This window comes from Anabas testudineus, chromosome 5 (genome assembly GCF_900324465.2).
Source record: "Anabas testudineus chromosome 5, fAnaTes1.2, whole genome shotgun sequence".
Taxonomy (NCBI): Eukaryota; Metazoa; Chordata; class Actinopteri; order Anabantiformes; family Anabantidae; genus Anabas; species Anabas testudineus.
The window spans coordinates 10,872,404-10,894,832 of NC_046614.1; the positions used below are offsets into that span (position 1 = coordinate 10,872,404).

At 40.3% G+C, this 22,429-nt stretch overlaps 3 protein-coding genes across 3 annotated transcripts in view; all 3 read right to left on the minus strand.

Moving 5' to 3' along the window:
- Window positions 1-1,896: 1,896 nt before the first annotated feature.
- il19l (interleukin 19 like) lies at window positions 1,897-3,543 on the minus strand. The gene is made up of 6 exons (XM_026349383.1): window positions 3,510-3,543; window positions 3,198-3,371; window positions 3,036-3,098; window positions 2,720-2,872; window positions 2,576-2,638; window positions 1,897-2,246 (listed from the first exon to the last, which is right to left on the minus strand). The coding sequence occupies exons 2-6, from the start codon at window positions 3,351-3,353 to the stop codon at window positions 2,154-2,156; spliced, it is 528 nt and encodes a 175-aa protein (XP_026205168.1). The 5' UTR covers window positions 3,354-3,371; window positions 3,510-3,543; the 3' UTR covers window positions 1,897-2,153.
- A 1,519-nt stretch (window positions 3,544-5,062) lies between these two features.
- On the minus strand, window positions 5,063-11,402 carry prelp (proline/arginine-rich end leucine-rich repeat protein). The gene is made up of 7 exons (XM_026346758.1): window positions 11,308-11,402; window positions 7,661-8,126; window positions 7,394-7,579; window positions 7,117-7,274; window positions 6,799-6,995; window positions 5,930-6,014; window positions 5,063-5,771 (listed from the first exon to the last, which is right to left on the minus strand). The coding sequence occupies exons 2-7, from the start codon at window positions 8,120-8,122 to the stop codon at window positions 5,681-5,683; spliced, it is 1,179 nt and encodes a 392-aa protein (XP_026202543.1). The 5' UTR covers window positions 8,123-8,126; window positions 11,308-11,402; the 3' UTR covers window positions 5,063-5,680.
- Window positions 11,403-19,734: 8,332 nt separating this feature from the next.
- zgc:113307 (uncharacterized protein LOC553753 homolog) overlaps window positions 19,735-22,429 on the minus strand; it is a 5,542-nt gene continuing 2,847 nt past the window's right edge. Inside the window, exons 3-5 of the mRNA XM_026349131.1 lie at window positions 22,015-22,339; window positions 21,209-21,526; window positions 19,735-20,031 (exon numbers count right to left, since the gene is read on the minus strand). Coding sequence (XP_026204916.1) covers window positions 19,880-20,031; window positions 21,209-21,526; window positions 22,015-22,339 — 795 coding nt within the window. The 3' untranslated portion in view covers window positions 19,735-19,879. The remainder of the gene's footprint in view (window positions 20,032-21,208; window positions 21,527-22,014; window positions 22,340-22,429) is intronic.

Sequence of the window (22,429 nt, forward strand, 5' to 3'; positions counted from 1 at the left end):
CATGAAAATATGAATAATTCATGTTGATGTGTATTTCAGTCTTACTTATCTTGTCTTGACATGTGATTTCTTTTATCTGTGGCACAAAAAAAAGAAAAAAAAGAAAACTGTGACAGCTTCATTTAGCTACATTTCTCAAGCACCATTTGCATTTCTCTCATTTTACCGTTACCAGAAAAGCTGAAAAAAAGAGACCTGAGCAAGATGTTTCTATTTTTATTTCAGAGATTCCATATCAGCAACTTAAGTTTTTGTGTGTGTGTGTGTGTGTGTGTAAACCAAAAGTAAGTGATGTTTCTCTCACTGCATGTTCTGATCAAAGTACTTCCTGCAGCCAGCTCTGCCAGGAACTAGTGTCCCCCTCTATATCCTTTTCACACCACTTCCACAGCAGCTGAATCAGTCAAACAGTTCTTACATGTCTGACATTGTTATTGTAAATGTTTAGTCAGTCAGTAACAGTCAGCAGAACATCATCAGATCAAGAGAAGATCAGGTGTCTCTGTCTCTCTACTCTTGCCCCCTTACCCCTTCAACTTTGTTTCAGATGACTCAACTAACCACTGCTCAGATGTGCAGTCAGCGATGCTGCAACACATTACCTGAAACCTGACTGCTGATATCACATCGAATTCAATCAGCTCCCCATTGGAGCACATATGACAGCAGAACGTTCGATCATATATAGAATATAGGTTAAACTGGTGTTAGAAATGTACATTCATTTACATAATGTTCCTTAATTTTGTGGGTAGTATCTTCAGCAATGGGTGTGTGCACTTTTTAAACTTCAACTAAATGCAACCATTTCTGGTAACTGTTTATCAGCCCTGCATGAACTGCCTGCATCAGGTCTTTCCATAGCATCTTCATAAGATTAACCCTGTACCCTGAGTGTTCTTCATTGGTCAGAAATCTGCTTTTTTTAAAGCCACGATACACATCTACAAGTTTTTCTAGAATAAGACAGAACCTCCCAGACTCACACCAGACTCTAATTTCCCTTTCAATCCATTCATAATCCTGGAAGTTCACTGGTACACACAAATATTCTGGATTGGATCTTTGTCCACAGTTAATATTGTGTTTAATAATAAAATAAAATAAATGCAATACAAGTATAGGTTTTTTTTTTTTTTTGTCTTATTTGTTTAATTTAGTTTCTTTTATCAAGTTTTATAATTTGCTCATGTATTAGGTCATATTTATGCAGAAATAAAGAAAGGTTTAGTCTACTGTAGATTAGATTTGCTAATAACAACTGCATATTTGGTTCAGTGAATGGACAGGGGTGAATAGATCAACTGGACAACTAAAAGCAACAGAAAAATGTTTTAAACTTTAAATGAATGGGGTTAAATACCATCTAGTTTAAATTCAAATGAAGATGTCTGGGCTATAATGGGCACTGCTGATAAATAGAGAGATGAATTCATTCATCAACTTACAGGACAGGACAATCAGCAGGTTAGTGTCCAGTGTACCACACTTACTTGAACTTAAATATTGTTGTGGAAGTTGTAACCAACCATCAAGCTGCTGCTGCTGTGAATGATAATAATATAGGGCCGTGCTCCTTGTTTGCTTGGAGTTTAACACTAAACCACTGTAGTTTCATTGATCACCACTAGATGGGAATACAGAGCAGACATGACTTGTATGTGTGAAAAGGAAACTCTGAAAGTTAGCACATTAAAATAAACCTTTTTATTGAAAATAGAGATGATTTCATGTAAGTATTCAAAATGAATACACTGGAATTAAAGCATCATCATATAAAGATGCATAGAAATAAAGACACAAGCACACACATACACACACACACACCCACACACACACACACACACGTACACATACACACACTGCCATAAAAGCTTTCTAGTTCAGATGAATGTAAACATTTAAATGGGATGTATCTTAACATGACATGTAACATAATCATGTTAATTATAAATATTGCATCAAAAATCAGCACATCTCATATCATAGCAGACAACAAACACATTAAGTTAAATCTAGTACAAAATAGAGAAATGCAAAATGGCACCAATGTGGAGTTAATGTCTAATCTTTACCCTGCTTACAAGTACTACCAGGTTAAGAAACAATGTTAGCTTAAAGGCACTTTGGTGTTACTTTGAGTTTCTGTCGGATCATGAGTGCGTTTTCTGACCAAGTCCCTCCAGCCACTCCAGCACAGTGTCCAGCTCACCCATGGCCTTCTGCGCCGCCTGGTTTATTTGTAGCTGCACAGAGTGAAGGAGAGGGAAATGGAAAACAGAAGAAAAGTGTGAAAATTGATTTTATTTATTTTGTCTTGTTAGGGTCAAGACAGTTCAGTCCATGGAAATAATCACTTACATTTCCACACATTGTATAGTGTAATTATAGTGTATCTACACATAAAGGATTCACTATGGGATGTCTCTGAAGTGGGATAGACTAGTCTCTTAAAAATGCTGTTTAGTGGCGAAAGAAAAATTAATTATTAAAGAAAATCTTACTCCTCACGTTCTGTGTGAGACTGAGAGGATGTTTGTGTCTATTATTGCAGTTTAAAACAAATACTACAAACCTTTATAAACTCAGCATGGAGGGAGTCAATTGTTCTCTGTGTTTCTTCTCCACAGTGACAATGCTGCACAGAGCAGGACACAATTATCAGTACAGTGTACGACTGTCATTGACATCACATGCTATTGTTTTACAACTAACTTACACATTTGTGAATGTCTCTTCTGATGCCGACGAAAGCGTTGGCCAGAGCACTGGAGCAGCGTTGCTGTTGTGGCTGATCGGAGGCATAGTTGCTGAACACTCTCTCAACGTAGAAACGCAACAGAAGACGCAAGAAACAGCACGTTTGCCCCTGCTGAGGGACACACACACACACACACACACACAAAGGTCAGATGACACACCTGTATTTCATGCTCATATACTGTTTAATCAGGCTATGGTTTAAAAAAAGTATCTGACGTAAGAAACAGAAGTATGGATTTAAAGCAGAACACTACAACAGCACTAGGGCTAACCTGCACATCCTTCATCAGTGATCTGTCCAGAAGTTTTACTCCAATTTCAGTGTCTCCTGCTATCTGTCACATGAAAAACAGAAAAGATGTAGGTTAGAATTGCTGTGGGGTTTCTGCCCGTTTCAAATCCATGCAGAGGTGTCAGATAAGACTTCAGCTCACCACATCTGACCGCAAGTCAGAGTAATATTTGCGCAGTTCGTATGTGTGAACGTGGACAGAGCAGCTGTCCAGATGCAGAGTTCGACTCTCCGCAGGTTCATTGAGGCAGCTGAGCAGCACGAGCAGGCAGAGATAGTAGCCTAAAAGCATCTTCATCGCTGCGTTGTCTGGTGGCTGAAAAAAAATCAACAAATACAGAGAGTCAAAACTAAACCAATGAGAGAAAAATGGCAAAGGAAATCAGGAAGCAGAAGCAGCAATGGCTCTGCATTTTGTTAAATAAAGAAATGAACCCCGTGGGTTTGGACTCACCTGTGAGCGTGTTACTCAGTGGAGTAGTCCTGGGGAAGATGTGTGTCTGTGTATCCATGCTGTCTCCTCTTATAGTGAAGCGAGGGGATTTCACCAGGTATTGCACAGCTCAAGCAAACACACACACAAACATGCACCTGCACATCCCCACGTGCACAAATTGGTTTACAAGAGGAGGAAGTGAGTGGCGCTTAAAGGAACGAGGTGATGTTTCAGCCTGATAGGAAGAAAAAGGGAAAAGGAATGATGGAAGATTCCCTCCTCCTCGATGCATTGTTTCATCATCATGAACTATTAATGTGTAATTATTTAGTGCGTCACGGATTAGAGCGTCATCATTTCTGTGCAGCCTTGCTATATTCAGCTGTCTATCATTATAAAGTACACATCATTTGGATAATGAGCTTCTAAAATATGTTGATCTTTCTTTTAGGGTGAAATATAGTGGGGGTGTTTTTCACCAGTATTAATTTAGTTTTTTTTTTTAAAATTGATTTTCTTAACAACATCTGATCAGTCTGATCAACAACTTCTCTCAAATGTTATGTAGCTGTTTCAGCACATCCTGGAAATGAAAAGCTTCTTCTTCGCATTTTCATCTCTCACTGGCAGTAACTTCACTCCTGTCAGACGAGTCTTGATGAGAAAACCCAACCACACCTGCTCACCTGCCTGTTTAGCCAGAATAACTTTAGACGACTGTCAAAAAAAATCACTGGCAGTGGAAAGAATTGGGAGAAGGAAAGCCCGGCGGAAACAGGACTAACCTGTGTTTAAATAATAATGTAAAGTCAATCAATAGCACTTGTAGGAATGTGACTGTAAAGGGGAAGTGCAAAATTTCCAAGTTTCTCTTTAGGAAGTTTGGAGATAAAAATAGCTCTGAGCAGCCTAGTGTAACCACCAGATGTCGTAATGGAGTTGGAGTTTCTCATTTGTGGCTTCACATTCAGCGACTGGAGAGATTCTTTCTAATACACTGTTTTAATACATAAGTATATGTAACGTGCTAAAGTAGGCTTCCAGTTCGTGACTCCACACCCATGTGGTTGGAACATCGTATGATGATTTCTTGTCACATGTGAATGGTTTTAGAGGCTATAAAAAGAAAGAAAACGGTTTCATAACAACATAAGTGTTTATAAGAAAAGTTGAAAAAATCAGTCCTGGGTCAAGAACCACTGAGTTAAGTTAATAATGTTTCATGGTCGCTGTTGCTAAAGTTGAGCCAGGTAATCGCTGACTAAGACATAATGCACATCTAGTAAAAAAATAAGAGTGACATTCATTCACTGTCATGAATATGAATCTTATGCAATATGTCTTGCTGAACAAACAAAACTTGACACTTGCGTGCTTCCTCAGGGCCTAATATTTAATGTGTTCATTTCCTCATGTACATGTGTATGAGGTATGTCTCTCTATACAAATAGAGTAATTTGACCTTCTTCACCTAGTTACCTCCCAAATTACTGTTGTTATGCTTGTGATCACTGATGCAGAAGTTCATGACCAACTGGTCCATCAGCCCAAAATTAAACATAAAAATATGATCAAATGATCAAAGAAGTTTTATTTTCCATTATTTTTACAAAGCATCTTTATACAGAAGAATAATATACAGAGGACTAAGAATATAAAGAATAAGATGACATTTTTACATTAACCTTGAAAATCACAGGCACATTTGGGACAGTCTCAACTACATGGTAGTTATGTTTTAACTGGTTTTTCTTCCGACCTCCACTGCAGGTCTGACTGTTGCTGGCAGCGAACATAACTACACTCTTCATCTGTAGCACGCCTGTCAATGTGTCTGTATTTTCAGGCTTAACTCGCTGGTTTTTTTGCATTTCATTAAGAAACAAACAAACAAACAAACACTGATAAACTGTAACTTGAAAAAAACTAACCCTAAATGTCGACATATCCACTCTTTGTAGGTTCTAAGTTGACTGATTTGAACCTGTCAGCATTGAGACTTTTTATTGAAGTTAGAAAGCTTGGACCATCCTCTTTCTTCTTTCCGTCATGCGTTTCCACGGCGAGTATGGGTGGATAAACCTTGTGCTTTATTGAGCATGCTCTGCCTTGAACACAGTGACCCTGTCTGTGTTTGAGTGTGTTTATGTGTGTGTGTGGGTTTTTGTGTGCGTGCTGATGTGACTCTTCTAAATCACGATAGAGTGGAGGTGTCTGAAGCACATGATGACATCCAGAGGGATGGGGGGATTCAGGTGATTTCCATCCAAACGCAGGTACCTGAGGCAGCAGAACAGCCACTTAAAATGCCATCATAATGACTCATGCCGTTCAAGCCTGATTAGCTCCTGACATAATCGTTTTGTTGTTATTTACTTCCTGTCAAAAGCACAACATTTGTATTGCTCAGGGCCAGAACATGATGTAATGAGACCTACCTTAGTTTGGGCACCAGGCTGTCATCGCTCTGGATTGCCTGCAGGCCTTGGGGAGGGAGTGGACAGATCAGGGTGCCATTGATGCCTGTGAGGAAAACAGAGCAAACAGTCAAATAATAAATACAATACTAATAATTTAACCAGGGCGATGTATGATGTTGTTAATAATGTTCAAGACATAAATTAGTTAATGTAAGAAAACAAACAGTGTTATGCAGTATGGGATGGTATACATAATTTATAGACACAACACAAGAAGAAATAAATAAAAGACCATTATTATTGAAGAGGCCCACATAAGGATTAACTTCTGAAAGGAGATTTAAGACGATGTTTTTGAGTCTGCAGCTCTGTCAGCAAAATGTTGTTCTCAAAGCAGAGACTGCCTGAAAAGCAGTTTGTTGTAGAAGCTGCAGTGTGAGCATGGCCGTACTTGACTGACATCTCCTACAGTTCTACTTTCTTTATTGTAGTTAGTCGATGGACCTTGTGTAATTTCCGGCATTTCTCTGCCACTTACATGAGCAGAGGTTTGTTTTCGAGAAGGATACATTTAAAACATCATTAAAGCTTCATTAATTGATTTCCTGGTCAGTATGTGCAAGTTACTGACAGGGAACAAGTTGTCAACAACAACTTTGGCAGTTTTGATTTGTAGTTATGTTTCTGGCCACTTGACAAAATGAAGTTTCCATTAAGTTCTGATGTTTTGATCCTCACACATACAGTATTTAGAAAAGCTAAAACTATGAAGTGAAAGAAGCTAAAACGCTAAAGAGCTCATTATCATCCAGCTCTTCAGGATGATAATTCTCTGTTGGTTTCTCATTGTGAGCTGAGCTGTGAGATGTGTGACCATGTGTCCTTACTCTCGATGCTGTTGTGGTCGAGGTGCAGGTGCTCCAGATGACTATTGAACAGAGGAACAGAAGCAAGTTGGTTGTGGGACAATTGCAGGTCCAGCAGGCTGGAAATGTTGAACACAGCCTTGGGAACTCCTTTGTCGCTCAGCTGGTTGTAGTTCAGTCTCACAAATGCCAGGTGGTTGAAGCCTTTAAAGTAGTCTCTGAACAAGGAAATAAAAATAAACAAACTAATTATGACATTCAGCATCCAGCTACTGTTTAATGATGTGCGTGTGTGTTGATGAGCTGTTGTATGTGACAATGTGTGCACCGTGTACTTGCTTTGGGATGTCATCTATGCGGTTCCTGTCCAGGAAAAGCTGGATCAGGCCATTAGGTACACCATCAGGCATCTTCTTCAGGATGTTGTGAGCCAGATTGAGCTGCATGAGGTTCTTCAGGTCCTTGAACATGTTCCTTCCCAGATCGCTGTCACTCAGCTGAGGAGAATGAGTACAAAGCATTCTTATGTTTACCTCAGAAGTGCAAACTGCTGTTTTTCACTGCTTATATCTAAACAGCACAGTGTGGCAGATGCCCACAGAGAGGTTTACAGTACCTGGTTGTGGTACAGGTCGAGCAGAGTCAGGTTCATCATTTTGCTGAAGGCACCAGCAGGGATCTTAGAAATATGATTCCTACCGAGTCGCAGCTGCTCTAGGCTTGCTGGCAGACCTGGAGGTACTTCTTTGAGCTGGTTGCGGTGCACATAGAGGTACAGCAGTGATGGGACCTTCTCAAACACCTGCACAGGACATACACTGAAATCTTAGATGGTTTTCTGTTATTTTGACATCATGAATATTAATGGAGAAAACCCTCTGACCTGTTTGTCTATTCGATGGATGCGGTTGTTTGCCAAGTTGATCCAGCGGACCTCACTCGCATTGACAAACGACTCTGCTTTCACCTCTGAGATGTAATTGTTCTGCAGGTACAAGTAGTGGGTTCTGCCCGGGATGACGGGAACCACACGGATATTCCTGTTCTCACAGTTGAGAGAATTTGGATAGCTTGGGGAGCATAAACACTCTCTGGGGCAGTCGGCATACATTGAGGGTGGGCCGAGGATGGGCGGTGGGAAGTCTGTGGGCTCCTGGGGTTCTGGCTGTGCTGGTACAACAGGCTTTGGGAACACAGGCTTTGGGACCACAGGCTTGGCGACAACAGGCTTCTTGGTGGTGGCTGGACGTCTGCTGGGCTTCTTTGGCCGAGGTCTCTGGGTGAACACTGCCCCCATCAGGAGGAACAGAGCCAATGCAGAGAGGAGTCCCACACCGGCCTTCATGGTCCTGTAAATCAGAGGTAACAATTTGTAGATTGTGCAGCATGCATGTACAGTGCCATGGGTTAGGTACAGAGTGGTAGCCTGTCATTGTGGTTCTGGTGGTTAGCCAAAACGACCTACTCATAAAGAAAGTTTAACAACTGGAATACATTCGTCCTTTTGCTCTATGTGGGAGCTCTTGGCAGAGAAAAGTCTCAAGTGTTTAAAAAGTTTAAACGCTTTTTTCCTGATTGACAGACAAAGCTTCAGAAGCTCAGCTCAAGACAAGCCAAATTCAGTGGAAAAAATATTGAGTACAATTGTTTATATTTGGATTGTGAAATGATCTCAAACCCCACCAGTTTTTGTTGAAACTGTTATAAGATACAGACTTTTCAACAGGCCAGAACAGTAGTATTAAGACAAACATGAAGTAGGTTTCTCATGGATGCTAATCATAAAAAAACTCACTGTTTTATTATAAACCAATACTGCAACAATCCTTCTGAATATTTACTGCACTTGAACTGTGATGTTAAATAATGCAGTCTGAGATATGTAGACTACATCTGCTTAACCAGCGTTGTTCAGCGTTACATGATGTAAATTAATGCTTATCGTCAATTCTGATAAATACACTAATAGATAGTTGTGGCTTTGTAAAATGTCTAAGCTGAAGTGATTTGTTTCATTTAATTAAATGTGTAGGAGGCCCTGATGAACTGTTTCTTTAGGTATAAAGGCTCTTTTGTCAGCACAGGTCCAGAAGGAAAAGTGCAGGCCTGGAAGGTTACAGCTCTTTGACCCTGGACATGAGTCATAAAGGTCCACATATGGACATAACTGAAACTCCCAGTGAGACTGTGATGGACGCATTGCACGAACTGTGTCTTAAAGTACTGCACGAGCAGGTTGTAAATTTTAAAGTCTAAGTCCATACTCTTCTCTTCACCAAAAATATGCAGAAATACTTAGATTAAGTTATTTACCACACTTTATCATATTGGTGGTAAAATGAATCATCCAAGACACTTTTATCAAGGGGTCGGAGGGGGAAGTGATTTTAGGTGTTTACTGATGTACAACAAATGTATGCAACTGAGATCGTTTGACCTCTTGTGAGCTAAAATCTCAACGCTCTGGGACTGAGAGACTAACCCACAAACACATGGACATGTTTGACTTACCACAAGCGTTTACCCTTAATTGATGATAAATGACTTTTCAAAGTAAGGCGATATTCTTTTAGGCTTTGACGACTGCATCTCTTGTACAGAAAATCTGTTTGTACAGTGAGTTGTATCCAAATAACCACCACACAGCTGCCAAAATACATACAGCGCACCAGTACAAATGCACCATTAGTTTCCAATCACTTTGCTCCAGTTGGAAAAGCTTTTGATAAACATTACATATGAATCACAGGAATAAGGCTTAGAGCCAGATTCTGCCTGGAAAAACAAATCAGACTTTTTTTTTCTGACGATGTTCCCTGGCGCTGCCCTTCCTTTTCCCTCTCAGACATCCAGAGCCACACAGCCTCTCATTCAAAACCCGAACCAGCTTTGCCTTCCCCACTGTTGTCATGACCAGTAGTCTGGCAAACAGCTAAAGACTCAAAGCCAGAGGTGGCTGACTCACTGGTTCATTATTTGCGACCTCAAAAAGTAAATCTGATCTGTATTAGCATGAGAACTCGTCGTAGAGTCTTGTAATAAATCTTATGCATATCAAGTATTAGTATTAGTATTATAGCAGTCGAAGACTAGCCCAAGCTCAAAATTACAGTGCTAATATGTCTGTTCTGTTTCTTGTGGTTTAAGACGACTTCACTGTGCATTTTGACAATTAAGACCAAATATTAGAATTTGGCACCGTACCGATGCAAATGTTTTGAACAGTAGCATATTTTTTGTTTTTATTTAAGTTGTCTTTGGATTTTTAGTGATATATTAAAACGTTACTTATGAATATCTGATCTGTTGTTTATGTTCATGTGTACAGTATAAAGAGACATGACTCTCATTGTCGAGTGGCAGTCAAACGTAAAAGTTTTGTTGCCAAAAAGTTATTAATGTCGAGCTAGCAAATGGTATTTTCTATTATCCGGACTCATCACAGCATCAGGTAAAGATAGTTATGGAAAGTGAAATGATCTTTTGTTCAGATGGGTTGACGCACATGCACATTTTGAGTTGTGCAGAATTGCACAGTACTAGATAGAGAAATCTGGCCTCACCAGCAGAAATGTACTTGTGCCAAAACATTTCCTCATGTGGGTGTGGCAGCCCTGCAGTGTCTGTGAAAAAGATCATGTCAACATGTCTCTGGATGTGCAAATAAAAAACGAGTTAAGTGCCGATATAGTTATTATTAACTAAACTACCTCAAGACTCCAGCAGACTGTCCTTCAGCCTGACTGAACGCTGGCATCACCACCCCCCCCCCCCACCACCACCACCACCCAGTTCATTCTTCTAGATCAAGCATTTCTCTTCTACATTCTTCAGACACTTCGTATAAAGTTCAACCCAGTTGCACCAGAGAATCAACACAGCCTGTGTTTTCGAAAAACGCTGCATACCTGAGGTGTTTCAATATATTTCCAAAGTATTCCTTTCCAGTTTTATTTGGCGTTAACACCCATAACATGATTTGTGGCAACAAAATGGCTTCATTTACATATTTAAAGCCGAATGAGTGAAGTTTGTTTGAGCAAAGGAAAAAAAAAACTTTTAGAAAACTGACTGGAAATAGTTATAATTTGAAAAGTGAAGATCCTTCTTCACCAGCCAACGTGAGCTACTGACCAGTTTTTAAAACCACCATTAAAAAGTTATTCTCTTCATATTTTTGCTGTCCTGCAGCAGCAGCTCTCCTCACGTACTGATGGAAGAAATCAAGGTGAATGTGCAGGAGCGGAGACAAGTCGAAGTTTGGAGCAGCTCCCTGGAGGACAGAGTACCACTTTGTATGGCACGGCGTTTCTATAGAAACATACCAGCTGTGCCGGTGCCAGGATTCCCCTTCAGTTCACAAACACAAACACACACACACACACACACACACATGCACACACACGCACGCTGCTCTTTGTGCTTCACTCTGTGTTTCTCACACAAACACACTCCTGCCCGTGTTCTTATCGTACACATCATGTCGCACTGATAACAGCCCCACTGGAAACAACAAATACAGATTCTTACCTGCCTCTGGTACCTGCCCTCTTTTGTCAAGTCACACGTTTTGTGTCTTTTCTTCTCTCTGCCTCTCTCTCTCTCTCTCTCTCGCTCCGATTCTCTCCGACCCTAACCCTCCCCTCCCTGTTGCTCTCCCTCTCCCTCTCTCTCTCTCTCTCTCCCCTTTGGTGGACAGGCCTGCCTGTTAGGTTTGTTCTCTCTCCTCTTTTTCCCTCTTGAAGGTCACAGTGGTTCTTTCTCCCCCTCTGTTCGGCTCGGGGGCCACATAGATTTAATTCTTTCTGGAAGATTGTGGGCTCTTTCATGTGTTCGAACTGTGTCACAGTTTGTTATTATTTTGTTTTGTCCCTGCAGATCGTGAGAGTGTTTGTCTCGCGAAAAAATTGTGCATGGGTATGTTTGCATATTTGGGTGTGTGCACAAGTGTATGTTTCTATATCGGATGTCTTTGAGAAATGCTGTGAACACTGGACCTCTGTTAGGGAAAGCCCAGCCCAGATGTAATTGCATCTCTCCTCTGTCTCCCACCCACTCCACCATTGTTTAGATGGCTGCACAGAGATCCAGCCATGTGCTTTTCATTAGCAGCATCTCTCCACTGACTCCATGGCATCTCGTCTGTGTCAGTTAACTGTCCGGGAGGATTTATTTTTTCCCCCTCCCGTGCCTGATTACCAAAATCCAGATCACTGTACAGTCTCTACAGTTTATGTGCCACTGGGGGCCACAAGGTGAATGTATTTGTTGCCACCGTGTATTCCTGCAGAGTGAGCTGCAGCTAAAGAATAATGAGGCAAACACATGTGGGGAAAAACACACATGTACACACGTGGCTCCTTCTCTCACTGTCCATGACGTCTTTTTCCTTTTCGTGATCTCTCCCTGCTGCTTCCCTGTCTCCTAATCACTCAGTCACCACGTCTGAGGTGCTGAGCTCCGCTGGTCTAAACATCTGGAACACACAGTCCCAAGAAAGACTAGGAGGGGACGCTTCAACAACCAGAGAAATAAACAAAAAAATAGGAATAAGTAACAAACACGTCACTTTTTGGGTGTTTGCTTTTCTCTCTCATCTCCTCTGCTACCATTTCAGAGTTGTGCAAGTATGCTTTTGAATGACTCAGCACCTCTGATCCACAGCAGCAACATCCTTTCTCTGTAAAAGTTTTTATTTTGTGCTGCCTGCAGGCGTGACATCATTGGAAATAGCTGCTCATTAGCTCCAATCAGGCCTGATTTGAGTTTAATGTTCTAATTATCACGTATAATAAAAAGCAAAGGTATTTCATTGAATGAGGCAATGTGCCACACATCATGTGTATGTGGCTACTATTTGGCACAGTGGGGATGTTAAATGTGACTCTTCTTTGATAAACCAGTTGAATTTAATGGTAATGGCAGTTTACTTCACCATCCACTTCAATACATGTTAAGTTAAGGTTAAGGTTAATTCTAGAGCCGATAAAGTGACTTACAGAAGTTTTCTTTTTGAATATGAAGCCAAACGAGGTGTAAGAGTAAAAAAATGTGTGTGTCCTCCAGCTCACTGCTAAGAGAGAGATAAGACAGAAGAAGATGAGTAAGCAGCAGAGTTAAACTATTGGAGAACTCAGGTTTTGATGTGTTTTGCCATCTTAACTTGATCTTGTTGCCATATTTAAACTGTTCACTGATTGATTACGACTGACAAAAGTACATGAGGAGTGTTGTGTGGTATTTCTGTCTCAATCAACCTATGTAGATTAGAGATTGAGAGTTCAGATAAAAAGTCACTGAACAGCAAATCTGTGACTGCTGAGTTAGTGCAAAGGCCTGGGGACCTCAGGGGTCATGGGAACAGTAAAACCAGAGCTCTGCTTTAAGGGACTGTTCATAGGTTTTGTCTTTCCAGAATGGAGAAAGACAGAAGGATGAGGAAAACCACTGGTTAACGTGTTGTTTTACTTCTTCTCTTACAAAACTATTATCAACAGTCATGATTGAAAGTTAATAATGTTTAAACATACAGTAAAATGCAGTAAAATCTTAAGAATAATTATTATTATTACATCATGTTTTCTATAAGGTGCCTCCCAAAAGTTCCACCACCTTTATAATCCGCTATTTAGACACCATACACGTGTCACTCATCTCAGAAATACAGTTTTATGCGTCATGGTTTTCGTATTTATTAGAGCTTAAGTAGTTCACATCTGAGCAAAAACTGTGTGGTTTGGATTTGCATGTGAAAACTGAGTCACATGCTCTTTGGAATGCAACTGTTCTGCCTGCAGAGCGCAAATACACACACAGCGTCTGGACAGAGATGGACGGACGCCAGCGCTCTGTTTTTCAGGGTTGAATTCAACCTGTTGATTCAAGGAGAGAGATATTTATAGGCAGACAACCTGCAGGAAATCTTTAAGCAACAGTCCTCTTAAATACTGCAGCAGCTGGTTTCTAAGCAGATGGAGAGGTCGATGGTCCATCAGGCTCCAGCCCAAAATCACTTGGTATGTAACGGAGAACCTTCCAAGAACGGCCTGTTCTGTCATCAGCGGAGTGATTTGGATGATTAAAGTGTTTGGTTTAAAAGAGCACGAGCATTAACCAAAAATGTTACCAGAGGAACATAGAACAGATTACACATATATACCCAGAATACACAGACAACAGGTAATCTGTGCAGCAGAAAATACTGTATGTACTGCAAGCTCTACTTTTCAAAGTCAAGTCAAGTAAAAAAAAAAGTTTGCATCAACTATTAGCAGTGTTTCATGAATCCATGTTTTTACAGTACATTTGTTGTCTCATAAATAATGTTTTGATTGCACAAAGTATGTTGTTGCTGCCTTAATCATTAATAAACTGTGTATTCGCTTTGAATGAACAATGCAGGGTGTTTATATGAAGTTGAAAAGAGGGATTTAGTGCGTGAATGTTCAAAAGATGAAATGTGAAAAGCAAACTCGCTCACTGACTGCCTCCTTCCACTGTTTATTTCATGTGTGGATCAACTGTGCAGAGTTGGTGTTCAGTTTTCAGTTCAGTGTTCACTGCAGGATGAAGCTGGAAGAGCATTTGTTTGTCGAATGGAGAGGGTTCCTGTCCTCACAGTACTTCTGTCATTAGTTTCTGTCAATCAGTATAAAGGATGGTGAATTAAACAACTGCTAATGTACATCCACCATGTGTCTTCTGTGCAGGATCGAGACGTCAGTGAAACAAAAATGTTACAACACCATCAGTGACTGTGGATCCCAAGGCAGCCTGAGAAGCATTACATCATGCATGAAGTCATACTACACAAGCTGTTAACTGAAAAAACACTTTCTCATGGAAGCGCATTGTTGAACAAGACAGTAGAAAGAAGCCACCTGGAAATGGACATTTCCAAAACAAAAAGCTTCTATGACGCATTGATTCAAACAGTGTCCAGTGCCGAAAGGATTCAGCTGACACACTGTTTATACACAATCTGACGAGCTGATGGTGCCGTTACATATTGGAACAAGTCCAACTTCCTAATAAGCTGTAATTGGACAATGACTGTTCAAGGAGGGATTTAGCAAACACACAATTCAATAAGATTTGTTTAGAGGTTTAAACATTGTGATGACATCAACAGTTTTGTTGCTTCTCAGTTTTGTACCAAGTTGGATACAGGAATGAGTAATGGTTTTTGCAAAGGTGTATGTTATTTTATTATTTTATATAAAAGGGAACCATGTGCTTTCTGTACTGGACTGAGCCCATATGTTTCAAGACGCAGTGCAGCGTTGTGTGCGTGTGTGTGTGTGCATGTCCCTCACATGTGCACCACATGTGAAGCTCTGCGTTCGTACTCAGTTAAATATGGAATGTGTGAAACCAACTCAACAAGTGGTCAAACTTTTCCATCACATGCAACATGCATAGTTCACACATCCAACGTTCAGTCTGGACTCTAAACTCCACATCTCACCACCCCCTGCATCCCTCAGTGCTCCGCCAGCAAGACAATAAAAGTGTGAGAGAGTTGAAAAGCCAGAACTAATTAGTACAACTGAGTTGTACTGAATTAGCAGCTGCCTAAACTTAGGCCTGGGAAAATCACCCAGTAGTGAAGACTGTGAGAAAGCATCACAAATCTTCTGTATCTCTCTCATGTTAGATATCACACTTGATATAAAAGACTGGATGTGAGATAAAGGCGAAGTTTGGCACCTCAACCGGAGAAGAAAAAGCTCCTGGTCTCAAGAACAGAAGATTTCATAAAGATTATGGTTCCTCTGCCATATTTCTGAGACTCATTACAATGGGCTTGTGGTCATAATTATTTCTGAAATTGCGTTCAAATATTAATTCATGCCATAAGTTAAAAAAGTGAGCGCTCTCTAGAGTTCTTTCTATACCGCCTGACTCCATCAACCAGAAGCAGCTCTGTGAAACAGAAGTAAAATAGATGTACAGTAAGATCTTTAAGGAAATTCAAGACAGTTGAATCAGCATCTGTGAGTGTGTTTATGTGTGTGTCTAACGAGAAGGCTTGGAGGTCTTGGTCTTGCTTGTAAACAGGCCTGTAAACGAAACTGATGGCTTCCTCAGTCTTCTAGCCAAAACCACAATTACCATATGAGTCTGCAATGAATTTGGAGATGGTTTTTTCTGCCCATCAACAAGCAGAGTCTTCACACAACTGGGAGGTCTCCACGTTTTTGTGTGTCACTCAGTTGGTCCAATCGTTCTGCTTGACGCTTATTTGCTAAACACAGATTTTAAGAAAACTGGTATTCAGGGCAGTGCCATTTTATGGTTTCCACTTCCAAAACGTAATCCATGAAACCTCAAGCTATTTCTCCAAGTCTGTATCCTGCAGCACTTGACCTTTTTATTAGATCAACAAATAACACTCAGATCACCCAGTGCTTCTGGGTCAGCAACCTAAAATCTCCAACTTGATGCAATAATCTAACTTGAGGACCAGCTCACAGTTGGACAATTTGTTCTCATAAATCCAAAGTAGTAAATGTCAAGGAAACAACCCCGTGCCAGGGCAGCTCATTACCTGTAACACCCATCATGCCTAACAGAAATGGCTAATTACCATGATGCCAACTGTTCTTTGGCAGGAAGTTTGAACAAACCTCAGCTGCAGCATTATTTCTAAGTGTCTGGCTTTGCTGTTGTCTTGAGTCTGCATTCATTGATCTTCATTTTATTATGCAAAACCTGTAGCACCACATGGACATACCATCTCATAAACTGCTCGTTTAAGCAGGAAATGAGGTTGATGAAAGTAGTGAGAGTGAAGAAAAAAAGAAGAACAGTCGAAACAACAGTCAACTAAGCTAACCATCTGGAAATATTGACAGTGCTAACACCGATCACTGACAGCAGCGGATAAACTTAGAAATGAAATTCAAAGTATGCACTTAAAAGAGTTCATATCTAACCCGAGCAGATATTGCTGCTCTGATGGAGCGTGTCTGTAGGCAGAGGGATGTGATACGTGACGGGCCCTGAACTTTAAAGCTTTCCAGGCTGATGTTATGACACCACAGGGAGCTTCGTAGATTGTTTTGACTGGTGGTTTCCAAGGCAGAGTTTAGTTCACTGGAGAGGAATGGCCAGAACTTTAATGACTCCACCAGTCAGAGATTTAGTCTGTTATTAAACGACTGCTAATATAATCCCCGTGACTATGGATAACTTCTAAACTGACATGAATTATTTTCTTTCTTACAATCCACTATTTAAGACAAAGTACTCATACCATCTGAGGTATTAGAACAGAAAAGATATATTGTTGCTGCCTATGAATATGATCTTCAGATTTGATCTTAAAGGGTCACTTCTCTGATGATGAGAAGTGACATGAAGAATGCAGTAGAGGTCTGTTTGAAGTGTTTGACAATGGCAGATTTACAGGAAGTCCAAGCAGCTGAGGATGAGCTTCGTGTTGTTAAAAAGTTGACCTCTGACCAACAAGATTAAAGATTTTCTTTTTTCTGAAATGCACTTTTTACACTTATTAAGAGAGGTTGATACCACTCTTGTATCTGCCTATTGTAGAAATAATAATAACAATAATAATAATTATTATTATTATTATTATCATCATCATCATCATCATCATCATCATCATTATCATTATTATTATTATTATTATTATTATTATTATTATTATTGTTGTTATTATGACTCCAGCTTTATATCAAGCCTAAAGGTAAGTGTTGTGGCAGTCGTCTTATCTAACTAACTATTTCCCAAAGTGTGAAGCTGTTCCTTTAAGATGTGACACAGCATTTAGGCTGCTTCTACTGTGTTTACAGCCTCTCAGCAGCAACATGGAGCCAGTGCACTTTTTCCTTCATCTTGTCTCAGGACTTGATGACTTCATACGTACCCGGTAGACTGTTGGCTTGTTGTCATTGGAACAAGCTTATACAGTCTTTTACGGTTTATGCTTGTCCCTCAAAAGAACTCTGTCGGAATGACTCCTGCCTCTGGTCAAAGTGAGTCCAGACATACAAGTCTGATCCGACCATCAAACACACTCACAGTGTTTATAAGACATGGTGTCACCTGGAAAATATGGTTTGGTACATGGGACACAGCCATGCATGGAAACACACACATACTGTAGCACACAGACACACAAACAAGTAGTCATTACTGTAGTAGGATGTGAACTCAAGTGCTGTTACCTGTACAGGAAAAGTCACTTTTAGGAAACGCATGTTTTCATATTCGTTTTCATGGAACCCTGAATTTCACTATGATAAGGAAAATGATCATAATAAAGATATAAGGAGATAAATGATATCATTTGTTATTACTCGCAAAATGATTATTCACATATGTATTCTAAAGACAAATAATAAAAAATTATACATTTTTACACATGTTTTACACCCAACACAATAAAACATATCTGTGTCATATATGTGGATTTACTTTTGAATTTCCCAAACAACTGAACATTCCCACTGATTTTCGGTAATTACAGCTGTTACGATTCTGACTTTGCATTTTGTAGTTATGAAGAAACCGTACAAGTTGTGTTATTATTATCTTGTAATAACAGGAAAATGGTATTGCAATTACGAGATCTATGCTCATTATTATTAGGAAATATTATCATTATGAGAAAAGCATCACACGATTTTATCAGTTTTCACCATTTGAGTAAACAGAACCAAAATGACGTCGGGGTTCGCGGCATTGACAGGAAATGTATTATTAGTTAGTCAGCACTGTGCAGACATTTTATAATTTCATAGATAGTAGCACATTCTGCCAGACATATGGGTTGCTCCGGAAAGACTGGTAGAGAGGTGTTTTTCCTAATTATAAGCAGCAAAGTCAGTTGGTTTAGGATGTTGAGTAAAAGAAGAGACATAGAAGTCATAATCATGACATGTGTATTATAATAATGTTTATTTAGTTGATGTCTTGTCCCTGTTTCAACCTTTTAATCGTTTAATGTTAAACTCCTACAACAGTATGCAAGCAGTGAGTGCTGTGGGCGATAGAAAAAAAAAAAGGGAGGTGGGTTCTGCTTTCAGGACTGTGTTTCTGTTCGTGAAATGACTCGTTATCACTTCCATCAGCAGTCTCTAGCAACGTGTGTTTTATTTCTATCACTGAAAACTTTATGTGTGTGTGTGTGTCTTTATATAGTGTAAACTCAGTCGGACACTTCCAGCGCAATAAACTGAGATGATATCGTGACACAACACAGGCTTGCACAAGGTGCACACAGGGTTTGGTCCAAAGGTCAGCGTGTCAGCAGTTTAAGTGTGAAGTTTAGAGAAAGAGTTTACTGGCTCTGGCCACAATGTAGATTGAGTAGGAGTAAATTTTTCATATAACAATGGAAAATCACCAATTCAATTGTTAATGCCGAGAATGAAAAATGCATTTAATTCAATTTTGAACCAAAATAAAAATAAGAAAAACCACAATGGAATACATATGTATGTGTGTTGTACAGTATTTTGTAGTTTACTTCACTTTTTATTTGATTTGATTTCATTTCATTTGGACATTTATCACAGTAGGCAGCTGTGTTACATCACTGACACATTCTTGGTGAATTCTCTACACCTTTGCATTTCTGTCCTGTTAATACACTTTCTGGTTATTTCATTCTTTCAACTTTTATTGACAGAAGCATTCCCTCTAAATAATTTTAAATTCAACCCTGCACCACTGGTGTGGCTGCTTAACATTGTCCAGCTGAGTCATATTCATCCAAGGAACAACTTCTGAATTTTATACATTTTACCATTTTCCCACAACAGCTTCGTTAAACCAGAGCGCATTACTCTAAGAGAGTTTGTCACAGTTCCAGTTACAGATGTTCAACCCTGCTGAGACTAAATTGGTTAAGAAATAAACCCACTGGCACTGGTGGTATGAGAAATGTTTTAATAAGTGCGTTGACATTACAATCAAACAACACCGGTTTAGTGTACAGGTTCAAGCTTTGGCCCTTCAGCACCTGGCTGTGTATCTATACATATATTGAAATAACAATCTTCTTTCTAACAAGGCCCATTTGTTTGAGTTCACAAATGAGGAGCTAGCTACGACTACACGAGGTCGGCCGGCGTCAGATGTAAATATTTTCAATCACTCGCAGGCAGAAGACCCAGTCAGGGGGCAGCTGTTGGTGCGACATTTTGTTTCCATCCAATCGTAGGATCTTCATTCTGGAGTAGGACACAGGTCCGACCTCTCTGCAGAAACTTTTGGTGCTGAACTCTGTGATGAACAGACAGAAAACAGGCAGGCTTATTTGAACATACACACACACCATATTTTATTCTTCAACACCCATTATTCACAGCCGTCTGCTAAACCAGTCCAGAGAGCTTTGATTAAACATCATGTACCATGTGTTTATCATGTGTAAATTGTTCAAATTAGCTCCTGTAAAAGCAGTTATTAGTTTTATATAGTAGTGTCTGTGCAGTTGGCAAAAGTTCCTCTTCTTGTCAGAGTCTGCATTTACCACTAGAGCCTTTGCAGGTGCTGTAGGCAGAAGAAACCACAAAAGCCTCTTTTGCTTTCTCATTTTATTTCAGAAGTGAATGTTCTTTCAGCCCAGACTGCAGGCTTTTGGCAGACACGAACCACAGTAGCTTTCAGGCTGCCAGCTAGACGATGAGGTGTATGTTATTGAGGATGTGTTTCTGTCACTCTGTCTCGTTGGTACACAGCCTCGCTGTCTGCTGCGTCATCTGTTCACAAGAACGCAGTTTCACTTTTCCAGAGCCTAGGAACAGAAATTTTGCACTGGGGTCATTGCTGCTGCATGATCATGTGAGTCAAAATGTGGCCACAAGGCTCTTGCATTGTGACATGAATTCTGTGTGTCTAAAAAGAGCTGAGGAGAGAGAGGAGAGAGAGAGAGGGGAGAGGGAAGAGAGGAACAGCCTGTTCCACTCTTCTGGCTCATCTGGCACTGGTACTTCAGAATCCATCACAGATGTTTTCATACTATTCTTCTTGCTTCTTTGCTAGCTTACTTTCCCTTGACCCAACAAGCCAAAATCCCTTCCCATCTTTTCTCCTTCACACTCTCCTCACCTTTCTTTCCATGCGTGCCTTTGTGTCCCTCCCCTCCCATCATTTTATCATTTTCTCTCTCATGTCCCACCTCTGATTTGCTTCTCCTGTCCAATCCCAGCCCTTTCTATGTCCATATGTAGCATGTAAGGAGCCTGTGCAAGCTTGTTTATTGCACCTATCAAAAATTTCCACATATCTTCTTCTTCCACACAGCAGTGCATCATTTTTTAAAACATAAAATATATGAAAGTATGCACTTGTGTGAGATCATCATTTCACATATATGAGGAGAGTGATACATCTGCCATTCACAGTGTCAGGAGGGCATGTTTTCTTTCTTTCTTTCTTTCTTACAAATTCAACTCACCTCGTATTTCATTAGCCTCCATGTAGAGGTACTGCAGGGTGGTGGGCAATGTGGGAATGGCAGTGAGTTTGTTGTAAGAAAGGTCCAATTCCACCAAACTGGAGACGTTAAAGACCTGTTGGTGGACGCTGCGGCTCTGTAAACCACAATGGCTTAGACGGAGGTATTTAAGGTTGAGAAGATTCACAAAACTGTCCTTATCTAGTCCGGAAAGAGAGTTATTAGACAGATAGAGCTGCTGGGTGGAGGGAGGTAAACGTCTTGGGACAGATGAGAACATATTCCCACTGAGGTCCAACATGTTCAGACTCACCAGACCTATAAGATGAGGAGAGAAGATACGTACACATGCAACACATTAATACTGATACATACTCTACATACATAGATAAAATGTGTCACTGAAGGAATAAGTACAGACATTTTCATTGTTGAATGGTATGTAAAGAATGTATAATGTAATAAACTTACATCCTAAACAAGAACAACTCACAATGACCGATTTCTGTCACTCTGCAGCGTTCTGACTTGGGCATGCTTCAGGTCTATGATCTGAGTGGTAGCACAGTGAAATTGGAGCAGGACATAGGGCAATGCTGCCTCCTTTAGAAAAAATAAAAGTGACTCTGCACTCTGCCCAAAATCTCCTCACTTGGTTGGGATCTGCTCATGTGCTCTAATCTGAGGAACAATCCCTACTTACTGGGTAAAAGTATGGAAAGTATCCTAAAGCTGTGTTTTATCTTCTGTGTATGTTCATCCCAAGTACCTAATGCATATATAAAGACAGGAAATCATCACACTACCTTTGAGGTCTCCCTCTGTGATGGTTTTCAGTCTGTTTCCCTGCAGCAGCAGAAGTGTCAGGTTGTGCAGGTTTTGAAAAGCTCCAGGTCTGATGCTGCTGATTTGATTGTGGGCCAGTCGTAGCTGCTTGAGTCCAGTCGGTAGAGCGCTGGGCACTGAACTCAGATGGTTGTAGTTAGCAAACAAGTGACACAGCTTTGTCTGGTTCTGTAAAGCAAGCTGGTCCATTTTGTCACTCTGTAGCTGGTTGTGGTCCAGGATGAGCCAGCGCAGCCCGGTAATGTTTGCCAATCCAGACAAGGACAGCGAAGAGATGTTATTGCCCTGGGAATAACAGGACATAACGCCTGGTGAATTTTGAGTTGTCAAACTTCTACTAATGCTAAACAAATCATACAGTGAAAGTGGAGCAGA